The 14116-nt window shown below is 48.3% G+C and overlaps 2 protein-coding genes across 5 annotated transcripts; one reads left to right on the top strand and one right to left on the bottom strand.

Annotated features, from left to right (window-relative positions):
- Window positions 1–470: 470 nt before the first annotated feature.
- kbtbd2 (kelch repeat and BTB (POZ) domain containing 2) lies at window positions 471–9237 on the bottom strand. The gene is made up of 4 exons (XM_061758300.1): window positions 8971–9237; window positions 6620–7112; window positions 3475–3640; window positions 471–3243 (listed from the first exon to the last, which is right to left on the bottom strand). Exons 2-4 carry the CDS (start codon window positions 7045–7047, stop codon window positions 1693–1695), a joined length of 2145 nt encoding a protein of 714 aa, XP_061614284.1. The 5' UTR covers window positions 7048–7112; window positions 8971–9237; the 3' UTR covers window positions 471–1692.
- Window positions 9238–9332: 95 nt separating this feature from the next.
- Window positions 9333–14088, top strand: LOC133470213 (bucky ball-like). 4 transcript variants are annotated; one of them, XM_061758303.1, is made up of 8 exons: window positions 9359–9494; window positions 9663–9856; window positions 10776–10928; window positions 11325–12752; window positions 13121–13254; window positions 13515–13622; window positions 13693–13748; window positions 13831–14088. In XM_061758303.1, the coding sequence occupies exons 2-7, from the start codon at window positions 9850–9852 to the stop codon at window positions 13702–13704; spliced, it is 1842 nt and encodes a 613-aa protein (XP_061614287.1). In that variant the 5' UTR covers window positions 9359–9494; window positions 9663–9849; the 3' UTR covers window positions 13705–13748; window positions 13831–14088. The 4 variants fall into 4 exon arrangements, with proteins under 4 accessions (XP_061614285.1, XP_061614286.1, XP_061614287.1 ...); XM_061758301.1 differs by lacking the exon at window positions 9663–9856 and having other exon boundaries at window positions 9333–9494; XM_061758302.1 differs by lacking the exon at window positions 9663–9856 and having other exon boundaries at window positions 9340–9494; window positions 13150–13254.
- The last annotated feature ends 28 nt before the right edge of the window (window positions 14089–14116 follow it).

The following is a 14116-nucleotide window of genomic DNA, read 5'->3' as shown; positions in this document are numbered from 1 at the left end:
ATAAATTAATGTTCATTGAAAATACAGTGCCAAAGGAATACGATGCAGCCAAACATGCTCAAAACATCTGCCATGAAACACCTGTGCTCATGAGTTTAAGGTCCCCCCCACCCGGCCAGACTAATGGTAGTGGTTGCCAGGGGCTGGTTTCCATAGCAACAAGCCCCCGGGCTGGCCCCACACGCTTGCTTCACGGTACCTTTTCCTCCAGGAAAAACGATAGCGGACGAAAGGACTGACTTCTAGCCACAGTCACACTACAGTAATTTCTGATATTAAATAAAAAATAAAAATAAAAAAGACTAATACAAAATAGACCTGGTAACCCCCCCCCGCCCTCCCTCCAATAACACGTTTTAAACATATGAAAAATATATATTTTATCATATATATTATATATATATATATATATATATATATATATATAATATATATACTTCAGCAGCTTGGAAATGAGAAATGCTGATAGTAGGTGTGTGTGAGTGAGCAAGATCAGCGTAGCGTGAGGCGTAGACTGACGGTTGTGTGGAAGGCTCCGGGTGCAGTGGGCGTGGCCGAGGGCACGGCGGGCGAGCGACTGGACCTGCAGTCGCCCTTGCCGCGTCACCCCTCAAAAATAAAAACAAAATAGGGGCAGGGCCAGAGATGAGCCATCAGTCCACTTGCTGTAGCATTCGTCCTCGTTTGGGTTGTAGGTGAGCTGGAGCCTATCCCAGCCAACTTTGGGCGAGAGGCGGGGCACACCTGGCCAATAGCAGGACACATGAACTAGTCACGAAAAAGTAATGTATATTGGGGGAAAATTTTAGGATGTACCTAAAATGTACGATAACTTTTACACGTAAACTCAATTTGACCTTCTGTACACCAGTATACCTTTCAGTGACACTTCCAGTATCTGTCGCAACCTGCTGATGAAACTCAGTGGCCACTTCCCTGTGAGAACATCCTGTCTGAAGCCTCGCTACTGCAGCTATAGGCAACTGACCCTAGAGTGTAACAGTGTCATGACCGGAAGAGTCACAGAAAGGCATACGAGCGGACATCCTTGGAAACTTTGACGGATCAGACACCTGCTGTGAATCTGAGAATGGCAAGTTTCGCAATAAGGTACTGAATCAGTGAACAAAAGTTTACATAAGGTCAATTCAAGTTCACCTGGGAGGATCTAGAGCATTTTAGGTTCATCCCGACATTTGCGCATATTCGCAGCTCAGTGCCACCTGGTGACATTGTGGTGCCAGGGAAGTATGTTGAAGTAAGTTGGGGATTTCCATTTAGACATAAGTAGTGCTTTGCCACCATCTTGCGGCATCCAATAGCAATTACAAACCTTTTAGGGGGGTGTCAATTACTTACAGACTTTCACTATTCACTGTATTAACTTTTTGCGAGTAGTGTATAGACAAACACATTAAAACCTTTTGGCCAATTTAGAGTCTTCAATTGCGCTAGCATGCATGTTCTTGGAATGTGGGAAGAAGCCGGAGTGCCCACGCAACCATGGGGAGAACATGCAAACTCCACGCGGGAAACTGCGAGGCAGACGCGCTAACCACCCGTCCGCCACGCTGCGTCATGAGTTCAAGAAGGAAAGAAAAGATTACTAGGACGTCCTTTATGTTTGCGAGCCGTCGCCGCGTGCTTTGAGGGTTCGCTTGCCCCCCTCCCACCCTGGGGGGCGCTTCAGAGCTATACGAGGGGGAGCAGCTCGCCGTCCACGTCGAACTCCTCGGCGCTGTCGGGCGAGAAGAGGTAGGCGGGCGGCTTCCACGGGGACTCCTCCAGGCAGGACGGGTACAGCTTGCCGACAGCGCAGTGAAAGTTGTCGCCCAGCTCCCATAGCACGCGCTCGGACACTGGCTGCCGCAGGTACCAGCGGTCCAGCTCCACATCGTACTGGTAGATGGCATACTTGGGCCGCTCGTGCATGTGCGTCTCGCGCAGGAAGATGCACAGCCCGTCCAGCAGCACCACGGCGCGCACGCACGGGTCAGAGTAGCGCTTGGCTGGGATGTTGGCGGCCTGGCGCCACTCGTTCTTGTTGACGTCGTAGATCTCCACGGCCACCGAGGGGCTGTCGGTGGCGCCGGGCGGCAGGCGTGTGCCGCCGCCGCCCGAGCTTCCGGCCATGTGCAGGCCGCCCAGGTAGAAGATGAGGTCCCCGAAGGCGGCGGCCGAAGCGTAGCAGCGGCTGGTCTTGCGCAAGGCCATCTCCACCCAGGCGTCGGCGCGCGGCAGGTAGCAGTACATGAGGTCGTGTGTCAGCACGTAGATGCAGTCGTGCGCCACCACGCATGTGCTCCAGCTCCACGCCAGCGGCAGCGGGCTCACCATGCTCCACTCGTCCTTCTGGCAGTCGTAGCGCTCCACCGTGCGTCTGTTGAGCTCGCCGCCCACGTTGTCGCCGCCCACCGCGTAGATGCAGCCGTCGCAGTACACCAGCGAGGGCTTGAGGCGGGCGCACAACATGGGTGTCTTGGCCACCCAGGTGTTCTGCTGGGCGTCCAGCCAGAAGAAGCTGTCCACTGCGTCCACCACCACCTGCAGGCCGCCGCCACGGCCGAAGGCGTTCTCCAGCACCACTTCGCCGCCGGCGATGAATACGTCGTTGTCGGGCGTGACCAGCGTGCCCACCTTCTGCAGGTTCTGCGGCGGGTTGCACAGCTTGTAGACCTTCTCGGCCTGTGGGCTGTAGCACACCATTGCGGCGGGAACCGACGGCATCATCACACGCACGCCCGGCGTCTCCGACAGCGCCTCCATGAAGATGAGCATCTCCTCCTTGGTCATGCCCAGGCGTGGCTTGAAGAACTTTGGCATGGACTTGTAGAGGCCTTGCACCACCACAGACTTGTCGTTGGGTGGCAGGCCCTGGAACCAGGCGCGCTGCGTCACCTCGGAGAGCGCGTCGATGCGGATCTGGCTGAGCACCGACGACAGGTGCTGCGAGCGCGCCTCCATGTTGTACTCCAGCCACAGCATGGCCGCCTCGCGCACCGTCTCTTCCTTCTCCACATTGAGGTTGTCGCTGCTCAGCACGTCGACGAGGAGCTCGTGCGACAGCTGCAGGAAGGAGTCCTGCCGGTACACCGTGGGAAACTTGTGCTCCACCATGCGCTTGGCGCTCTGCTTCAGCTCGCTGCAGCTGAACAGGTCGCCGATGCTCAGCATGCGTACGCAGTTCTCTGGGTTGATCTTCTTTACTAGGTAGTCGCGGCACTGCAGCAGGGCGTCCTCCACCTGGACGGGCAGCGCAGCGACATTAGAGGGGGTAGGCCTGGGTATTGTTAAGAACCTTACAATTCAATTTCAATTCGGTTTCGATTCCATATCAATTTAAATGCTTTGATGTCAATTCAGTAAGGCGCTACATCTGAGCAGCACAAAAGTAAGGCCTCATCAACAATCACGGCACTTCGCCACATCCAATATGGCCACGCTTAAGGACGTCTACGGCGGCGGCCGGCTGACCTGCAGGAAGCAGGCGGTCTCGTAGAGCGGCTCCACGGTGCTGTCGCTGATGGCCAGGTGGCCCGTGTAGGCGTACGTGATGATGATCTGCAGCGTGGCGGCGTCCACATTGCGCAGGCTGACGTGCGTCTGCTTGCTCTCGCTCAGGCCGCCCATGAACATCGCTCTGCGCATGCACAGACACACACACAAATCAACAATTATCAGAGGTTTATCTGCATGTATAATTTATTATGGGCCGCCTCCGGCTCTGAAAGGTCTGACATCATGAAAACAGTTATTTGACCAGCGAAGATGTCACGAAAAATGTGAATCTGTTATGATTCGACATCCCTCAGTAGTGTTCATTGGGCTTCAAAAGTGAATCGTAACACTTGCGTTGATTAGATTACAGGAGCGTGAATACTGGTCAAAACAACAGTGACTGTAAAGGTATGACAAATCCGCACGGATTTCCAATGAGGAAGGTGTGAGACCCTCCGTGCTGTGCTTCCCCCAATGCCGTCCGTCTGCATCGGTCTGAACCATAGGTGTCAAACTCAAGGCCCGGGGGCCAGATGCGGCCGGCCACATCATTTTATGTGGCCCGCGAAAGCAAATCATGTGCGTCAACTTCTGTGATTCTTGCTAAAATCTGTACCCAAATTCCAAATTGTCATGTAATAAATAATGTTGGGATATGGCATTTTTCTGTTACCAAACCCCTTTTTACAGTAACTTGACCAATAGTTGAACAAACTATTATCCTTGTCTTCTGATTTAAAAACTAGTTAGCCCTTAATGTGTTGTGTATATCCAAGAATACGATGAGGTATGGTTTCACTGTCATATTGGCCTTCTGAGGCAAATCGTAACAACAATGTGGCTCGTGACAAAAATGAGTTCAACACCCCTGGTCTAAACTATTGACATATGGTATTGGGAGGTATAAAAATATGCCTGGACCAAATACTTGACATACTGTCACTATGTTGGTTGTCTGACACCTTTGCAAGAAAAATAAACTGTTTAAGTAACTTCGTCATCACAAAATTATTTTAGGTATTCTCTATAATCAGTTTTTTCCCCACAGAACTGCACAAAGTTGTCATTTTAACAGCAAGTGCAACATTATGACGACAGGTGGCACTGTATCAGAAACAGTTGGAACTCACCATTGAAAACAGTGAAGAGTGTTTATTATGGGTTTGTAAAGTACACTTACTGTGATGCACTCGCATGTGGGAAAGGAGAGCCACCGACACGGATGCACTTTTCAAGTGTGTACTGAACGCTGAGAGGCAGGAGGGGGCATTGTTGCTCACATTGGGGTGGTAGCGGTGGTGCGCGAGGTTAAAATCTGCCATGATGAATTACGTAAGCCTGTAGCAAAAGCCCCCACAGCCCCCCAGCTCTTTTCTTCTTCTTCTTCCATCTCACAGTGGGACCTATGTGACCATACTCTCGTCGGCAACGTAGTCGTCAAAGCGCTCGGTCACCCAAAGCGAGGCGCGCGTGTGTGCGCTTGATGGGAGGCCAGCGAGGGACAAAGGAGGACCGAGTGGCATTTAAGAGGAAGCGGTGCGACACCTCTGAACCCTGAAGGGGAAATGCCTCTCATGTTCACACCAGATAAGTGCATGGGAAACAGTAGGGGAGAGGGGTGATTTTTGGACAGGGGGAGGGGGGCAATTTCTTGGAATGCATGCCGGGTGGAGGAAGGGACGGGCCCACACACGGCGAAAGGGTGGTGGGGTGGGAGATCACAGATTGACTCTTCCAGTGTGGGCAGGTTGGCCACTGAAATAGCCACACTTCCGATACAGGACACATCAATCAATATTTGTATACTAATTTTCAATAATTCTAAATTTTGAGTATTGTATTTATTTATACACATGGAACATAAGCCATGTCAATCAAGTTGAACATTTCCAAAATCATGATGCGCAGTTGTACATCACAAAAGCAGTGATTTAGTCACATGTTGGAAACCTGGAAAACCTTGTTCAAAACATGGGGAAATAGAAAAAAACAAATGTATTCAAATGAATTCATGCCCCAAAAATATCGGGGATTTTATTTTCAGGCCATACTGCACAGGCCTAACGCTTTGTCCATTCTGCTGCGTATAATATCGGTAAGGAAATGAGAGGTATCGTCCATTGGGGATGAAGCTGCTGCCCCGTCACATTTGCTGCAGTGCACGCACACACGGGCGCCATTATGCAAGCAACAAATGAGGCCTCCAGAGGGCCTTGAGGGAATGGTGTGTACAAGTGCAGGTCATCTACACTCACAGCACCCGTGTAACTAACTGGCTTTCAGAACCCCACCACTTCACCCCCGCCATCCAGCACGTACACACCGGCCCTCGAGGATGCTGTGCCTTAGTGTAGAATTCCCCTACTCGTGAAATTTTCTGTACAACATGAAACCCATGAGTGAAAAAGTGACCTAATCAGGTGGGACTGCGTATTTTTGTGCTCTGTGTGTAACGCTCCAAGATGGCTCCCTGCTGCCTCGCTCCTTTTGTGGCTTCTGGCAAACAGCTGATGCGCCAGAGGAAGGTTATTTACTAGAAACGATTGTAGTATCAATGCCAGCGATGTATAATGCCAGGTATAATTAACCTGTGTATCCACCTGTTGCAAAAGTACAGTACAGCAAATAATTATGACATTTTTGTTCGCTATTGTGCTGTAATATGTGCCTTGGCAGAATAAAGGTTGGGTAACTAAAACCACCTAAAAAATACTTGGCTCTTTAATTACCATCATCATGACCAACATTGAAATAAAGTAGCGTGGTAGGCTAAAGTATTCAAAAACAAGACAATGGTGTGATGTAATATTTTTGTCAGCAACTGTAACATTATGCACACTGAAGATAAACCTGTGCTTAAATACAGGAAAATAAAAAACTTAAATGATTCAATTAAAATGTACTGCACATAAACTAATATTTGAACTTAATAAATGTTTAAAAACAAATAGTTCTTAAACAAACATATGTATTGAACTTAATAAATGAAGTTAAGTTAAATACAAGTGAAATTATTTGGTTTTCTATATGCAAATTTCCCTATTGGAGCGTGTGTTGGTGCCTTAGCCCCGTGAATAATGAGGGTTGTATTTTTTCTTGAAAAGCGAGCACACATCCTGACCTGAAGTAAGAGCTGCACGCAGCCAGCACCATCTTGTGGCACGGGAACTCGGTGTCGTCCACCAGCAGCACCACGTCCGTCAGCAGCTTCTGCTCGTAGAAGAACTTGAGCTGCTCCAGCAGGGAGACGGCGTAGTCCGCGTTGACCGGCCGGCGCTCGCCCAGACCCGACATGGTCGCATCACACGAATCGCGCCCCAGTTTTGAAGAGTGCGCACGGCCGGCCCAACTGGGCTCGATACCACCAGAAAGAAAGACCAGCGACCTGTGGGGGATTCTGGGAGTGGGAGGAGGAGGAGGAAAGGGGATCCGACAGCTCCACGGGTCCAAGGCCAGTCGCTCAGCGGCTCCTTGGCGGCGAGGCGAAAGGCAAGAGGAGACACTCGTGGGCTCCAGAGGAAGGTGGCGAGGTTGGAGGTTAGAAGTCATGCGGCGGCGAGGAGGCACCGGGGGACGCGGGACATGCGTCACAACACCACGACATCAGCGGCGGCCTGCGGGAGACGACGAGCGCAGCTGGGATGAGTCACACGCTCCACAGGGAAACGCAGATGACCAACACCCCCGAGGAATATTTATTCTTGTTTTAATATTAACAGCGCTTCACTTGAATGACTGTTAATAACGTTACTTAAAAAAAATAAAAAAAAAATAATAAATAAAAAAATAACGTTTCCTGTTTACAATTTGACCCAGGAACAAATTGAAAGTCACCGGCAACTTGAAACCGATGATTTTCTTCCTTTCAGGTTCTAGTGTCGACCAGCAAATGGAGTCCTGTGATCTCCTTTCACTGGGAACTCCTTACTCGCTGCCACTGCTGTCCTTCCCATTTCCGAGAACGCGCATTTTCCAAGCGCCAGCATAGCTTGACGGTGACAACATGTGACACACTAGCAGCAGTGAAGCTTTTCATTCATATTTGCAGTCACAAACACATTTTTGAAGTTGCATTGCAACAAGGCGCCTTACGTTTGTGACCATCAAGACATCAATCCGTCCATCTTCTATACCGATTATTGGGTCTCCTCACTATCGAACATTTTAAATTTGTATTTTTTTTCACTTTTAAAATCAATTCTTCTAGAAATGTTACTTGTTTATTTTCCCCAAAATCTTGCTTTTTGCAATTACTGTTTATTGAGCAATTATTACTGTCGTCTATTTGGTATTATAAAATGTAATCATAATTGATTACACTGCCTATTACTTTTTCCATACATTGACCATGATTCAGTTACTACAAAAATGTTGATTATTGTTTTCCAACCAGATGTTTGCAAATATCTTATTTTGATTAAACAAAAGCTAATCAGTATGCTTTTAAGGAGGGACGACAGAAACCTGAGAACATTTATTGTTGAGAGCCTGAAATCAAATTACTTCGACAATTTTACGCCAAAGGCTCTAAATGTTTAATCAATTATCATAAATTGTCAATTAATTTGATTATCATTTAGTTGTCGCTAAATCATTTCATTTTGACACCTCTACTGTAAGCGATTGATCGATCATCAAAATAGCTGTCGATTCATTTGATGATCGATTAGTTGTCAATTAATCGATTAATTGTTGCGCTTATGCTCATTGGAATCAACTGACTTTATGACATGCCAATTATGGCCTGGGAAATGTTTTCTTCCACTCAGGAAGGCCGGAATCGGGATTCGAACCGAGAACCTTGGAACTGTCTACCCGGGGGAATGTTGTTCATAAGCGAAAACAATCTGCTCACGGTGCCCGTGCACGCATGCCGCCTTGACGATGACATGACATCCTTCTCACAGTGTTTGTTTTAAACAAAAGTACTTGAAACATCAAGTCGGACAAACAGCAAAATGATGTTTAGCATCGTTAGAAGTGACTTTTCTGGCCATCACGTCTTGAATTTAGCCCGTCATCAGCACCCCTCTGTCCAAAAACAAAGCTCGCCTCCTCCTTAAGCACACAGACAGTGAGACTTAACTGTCAAATCATCCCCGAGTAGCTGCAAGACGGGCGCCCTCGACTTCGAATCGAGCCCTCATCGAAATCACTACGTAATGTTCCATCCGCGGCTCAAGTAACGTTAGCAACGCCGCGGCCAGTTAGCAGCTTTAGCCGCTTGTCGCCAGCCACGCCGCCTGCTGCTCGCGAACCAACGTCAAGCGCCGCCACAATCTTGGGAGTCAAATGTTGCAAACGTGTCCAAGCACAAACAGGAAAGGCAGCAAAGCATCGAGAGAGCGGCCATCGCTGCAATCTCCCACACGACTAGGCTAACGGCTAACGGCTAACAGCAGCCAAAACCGCTTGTCTGTCTCTTCCCACCTCCCGAAGCCCTCAAACCCCAAACAAAAATGCTCTTCTCACGGTAGCTTAATGATGACTCCGAGCGATGAAGCGTCACCCCAAAAAAATTCTTGCCAGCGGGAGGTGTCGAGCGTAGTCCGAAAGGTGACTTTTGATGGTAAAGAACTGAGCTCGGGAGAGGAGAACTCACGAGCTTCCAGCGCATTTTTAAGCGCCTGAAAGCACTGAGTGGTGGAGGCCGATGGAGCACACTGCGCATGCGTACAAAACGCACCAACATGACATCGCCACATTCGTTCTTTTAAACCTCACTTCAACTTGTTTAATGACACAACTGTTATACTGTGCTAAAACATTTTAAATGCAACACCACCACCTTGACTGTCTGTCTGTTTATTTTTTCGAGAGAGCACACTGCGCATGCGTGTAAAACTACCCATGATTACGATTCACATTCTTTTTTTTTAACTCACGTTTTACCTGGCCTAACTGTCACGGCGAGGACGAGGAGCCTGCCAGTTTATTTTCTTTTCTTTTACATTTTATTTTGTTCATGCAAGGCAGCACACTGCGCATGTGTCCAGGTAACCAAGCCACATTCGAGTTTTTTTTTTTAAACCTCACTTCAAACGTGTTAACTGACCCATCTGTCACACCAAAAACGTTTCTTTGGTGCCACACCACCATCTTGACTGACTTTATTTGTTTTCCTTGTCTGTCTGTCTTTCTGTCTGTGCGTCCGTTGAGCACAGGTAGTCGCATCCAGGTGTGTGCAGTTGAAGTGATTACAAACATTTAGCCAGTTGGACGTCATGGCGTCCAGGTCACAGTTTCTTGTTGCGCGACTCGGACACTCAATGTGAAGTCTTGTGGATGTTTGTGTGCTTCTGTGGTGTTTTATTTCGGACGGGTTGAGCAACGACAGAAAGAAAGGAAGACATGGAAGGTAATTTTTCATTCATGGGCAGTCTCGCCTCAGCTGTTGAGAAATGTAAGCAGAGGTGGCAAAACTACTCAAGAGTCTGTACTCAAGTGTGAGTACTGATAGTGAAACAAAACAAGTACGGATTCAACTCAGGTACTTAAAAGTTAAAAAGTACAGATTTTGAAATGTACTGAAGTACAAAAGTTTTTTTTTTTTTTTTTTTTAAATATATAAAATAACTGTTGATGATATGAAATACCAGTCTTGATAACTTCTCTTTTTTTAATTGATTTGCAGAGTGGGTGTATTGAGAAAAGAAATGATTAGATGCATTATCAAAACAATTCACTCCTGTAGTGTTGGTTAATTTGTGGACTGACTACCAAAAAAAATGCCAAATTAGCTAATAATAGCATTTGGGGAAAAAATACATTACCATTTCTTTCTCGGATTAGGAGAATTTTTGACTGCCAGAAGATATTGTTTTTGGCTGGCCCAACATGCAACATATTGGTCAGGAAAATTTTGGGGACACAACAAACTATTCTCTTCAATAAGACTGTGGATGGGGAATATATTGCTTCTTCTAATCTAGCCGTTGACGTTGCCTAGTTCCGATTCCGCCATGCCTTTTTTTTTTTCCATCCCTAAGATCTCAACCGCGGTTAACTTTACATCTCTGTATTGTCGTTTTTTACGTTGTCTTCCACATAGGTTGAAAAAAGCAACAAGCCCATTTTGACAAACTGAGTAGAAAGTACAGATTTATTTTGAATCTTGGCAGTAAAAGTAAAATGCGGGAAAAATAATAATCAGAGATACCTGAAAAATGTAAGTACAGTAGCAAAATATTTGTACATCATTGCCCACCACTTGTTTTATATGGGGGAGGGGGGAAGGAATAAATTAGTGGCTGGAAATGATGTACTTTTTATTCCAGATGGAGGCAAGCCACCACATTCCTGTGGCAACGGGCAGCAGAGAAGTCACCACCCAAGACCTTTTTTCTATGTGCAGCCTCCATCACAACCTTACTACCTTTATCAGCACTGGCAGATGAACAACCCCTACAACCACTACGGTGTGCCCGCAGGTATCAAATTAGAATTTCCTCACATAAGTGAATGTGCATCTCTCGCTCCACAGTGGGCCCATTGGTTAGCACAACTGCCTCACAGTTCTGAGGTTTGGCTTTCAAATCTGCCTTGCTGTGCGGAGTTTGCATGTTCTCCCTGTGCTCGTGTGTGCTTTCACTCCGCGTTCCACCAAAATGGTGGTTATCACAGTTTTGGCATGTTTGTGGGTTCCGAAGTCAAGTTTACCAGGAAGGGGTGGCCCAGTTCCCTGGCTACCTCATTTACCAGATAGTACTCCCCTAGATGTCTTTCTATGCAGGTTTAAGTTACATTTGTTATACAGTTTGTAAAGAGGCTTTATGGACACCCCGTCTAGTTGTAATGAAGCTGACATTTTGTCTTCACAAATCTAGGTTTTAATTTCGGCCGTCCCTACATGGCTCCTTACCAGTTCATGCCGTATCCTGGCTTCGTTTTCCCTCACGCCCCGTTGTATCCCGTGGATTACCGACGCATGTTTGAGCCTCGCTTCTGCGGGCCTATTTGGAATGACGGCCCGCGCCCGCAGCATCAACAGCAGTCTCACGGCCGGCGAGAGACCGCCAGCTCTGAGGTCCAGACGGACCCGAGCGACGCCATCAGCAAGCTGATGGAGTGCCTGGACAAGATCCGAGTCACGGAGCGGCAGGGAGCCGAGAGGGAGCTGGACTCGGGGGTGGCGTCTCACTCCTCCGGGATGTTCTCTCCAGCTGAGGAGAAGAGATGTCAAGAAGAGTGCGAGACTAACCTTCTGCCAGCGGCGCCGGATGCGACCCGGTTAGAATCTCCGGCCGTGGTATTCAGCGACTCCACCGCGGCCGTGTATGACGCCGAATCCAGCCACAGGAGCTTGGAGTTCCTGAGCCCTCAGGTGTGCTGGTCCGGAACGCTGGAAGTGGAGCTGCCTATTGATAGTTCCTCCATCCACGAGGACGGTCCGGATCCCGAGTGTCCGTCGCCGCTGGAGCCTTTCCTCGCTCACGATAAGTCAGAAGTCACAAATATCCAGTCAGATATTCCTGTGGCTGATCGCAGCGCTCCCATAAGTGATGCCAACGACGCCGTGAAGCGAGCGGACTCCTACAGGCCTCCATCGCTGTCTCCGATTTCTTTATTCAGGAAGCTCAAGGATGAAAAGAGTGTCAGCAAAGCTCTGAGCGAAGTCGATCCCGATTACCAGATCCTCCAGCTGCCTCTACACGTTTTCACATCAGGAGAAGGATCACGCGTCTCGTCCCCAGCTAGCCCTTACTACCACCACCGCCTCTCCATGCAGACCACCCACGAGCGCATGAGTGTCCTGAGCCCGTCCCTGGATGAATTTTCCTCCCGGGACGAGATGTTCTCCACCGACTTGGAGGACTCTGATATCTTCCCCCGGCGAGCCTACACTGGCAGAAGGTTAGCAGAAGTCGTGGGGGGCGAGCGAGCGGTAGTGGAAGTGGCGGAGGACACGTGGCTTCCCGCCCCCACAAGGCTCATGTGCGCCTGCTGTGGGAAAAGTCTGCCCAAAGGCGGCAGTCGGGGCAAAGGCCACAGCGCCAAGGCCTACAGGGACGAGGCCGCGGACTCCGAGGACGACGTCGGGTACGGAAGAGGGTGCGAGCCGCCGTTTCGAGCAGCGCTCAGGAAGCATCCCGCCCCCAGGAAGCCTCACCCAGGCCCCCAGAGGCAGCCGGCCAGGCCCTGGTACAAAAGGAGCCAGTACAAAACCCCTCTCGATTCCCACAATCCCGACCAGGGCCATGAAGGCAAGTCTGGAGAGACCAGCGGCGGCGAGCTGCAGTGCAGAACCTGTCAGGGTGCGTCTCCTAGATTTTCATTTTTGATTTGTTTTCATCAACTTTGGTTCATTATTACATGTATTATTGGTAGGGTCAAAAAGGGGTGGAACATTTTTGGAAGGTTTCGAATCAATTTCCATGGTGATTTATAATGGAGAGTATTGAAAATATTCAATATTCCAAATTGCAAACATTCCGTCCTTGCTAACTCCTGAGGTACCACTGTACTTGCATGAAATCTGGTGGGTTTTGTCAGGATTATGTGAAAATAGACTTTCCCTAACTGTAAGTTCCCTATTAAGAGCCAACTTTCATTTTTGTAAATTGTCAGTTGATTGTCATTAATTCCCAGAATTTTGCATCCCCAATTATTGATGATTATGAAGGTTGTGAGCCGTCACGTGCTCGTTCACAGACGGACTCTGCAGAGATGAGCACGGCGTGTCCGAGCAAAGCAAGTGGGCGGAGAGCAGCGGAGGCGCTCCCAGACGATGGCAAGTGGCTCCTCTGCAGCGACAAGGTGCAAAGATGATTACTTAATTGTCATGTATCAGTGTGCACATTGTGCATTTAAGACGCACTTGATGACCGGCTAGCTTTCTGAACCCGGGAACACCTGGCAGGGAGCTTGTGCTGCTTGAGAGAATCAAACCAACGGGGCTTTGGGCACTGACCGCTTTCCTGTCACACTAAGCTGGTGTTCGTGCTCCGTTCAGTTTGACTTCACAATGGCAGAAACTCAACACAGAGCTGTGTCACCACTTGGCGTTTGATTGACAGAGTCGAGTGCTCCGAGGAAAGCGATGCTGCACCAGAGGCCCCGAGATGACGACGGCGGCCGTGACGATGACGACGACAAAGAACTGCCGACCTTGCACTGGGACAGAGGTTTGTTGTTTTTCTTTCTTTTTTTTTTAATTTATTTATTTTTTGGTAATTTCCATCGGTTTTCTTCCAGGCTCCTCAGTGAGAGAATCGAGAAGTTAATTTCTCATGACTGACTTGTGTTGAACTGTAAGTTACCATGCTTTGAATGTCACTTGTGAGTAATCATTATTTTCATATGAAATATTAATCACGACTTGTCCCTCCACAGGTTCCCCTTGATGGTGTTAATGTTATACGACGATGGTTGAAAATATGTATAAAGGGCACGAGGTGTAAATGCACTGCACAGAAAGTCTCTTTTTTTTTTTTTTTTTTTTTTTTTTTTTTGTTGGTTAAAAAAAGAAGAGAGAATGTATACTTTCTGCCTTTCACACTTGAGGTTGTCACAAAGGCAAGTGGGCTCAGTTTGTTGCAGTTGATGATATGCCACTGTTTGGGGCCAGTCCAATAAAAGATTGTCATTATAGCTGCTTTGTCTTGTATTTATTACAACT

The sequence above is a fragment of the Phyllopteryx taeniolatus genome, chromosome 20 (genome assembly GCF_024500385.1).
Source record: "Phyllopteryx taeniolatus isolate TA_2022b chromosome 20, UOR_Ptae_1.2, whole genome shotgun sequence".
NCBI lineage: Eukaryota > Metazoa > Chordata > Actinopteri > Syngnathiformes > Syngnathidae > Phyllopteryx > Phyllopteryx taeniolatus.
The sequence above is the reverse complement of the archived record's forward strand: the minus strand, read 5'-3'. Positions and strand labels throughout refer to the sequence as shown.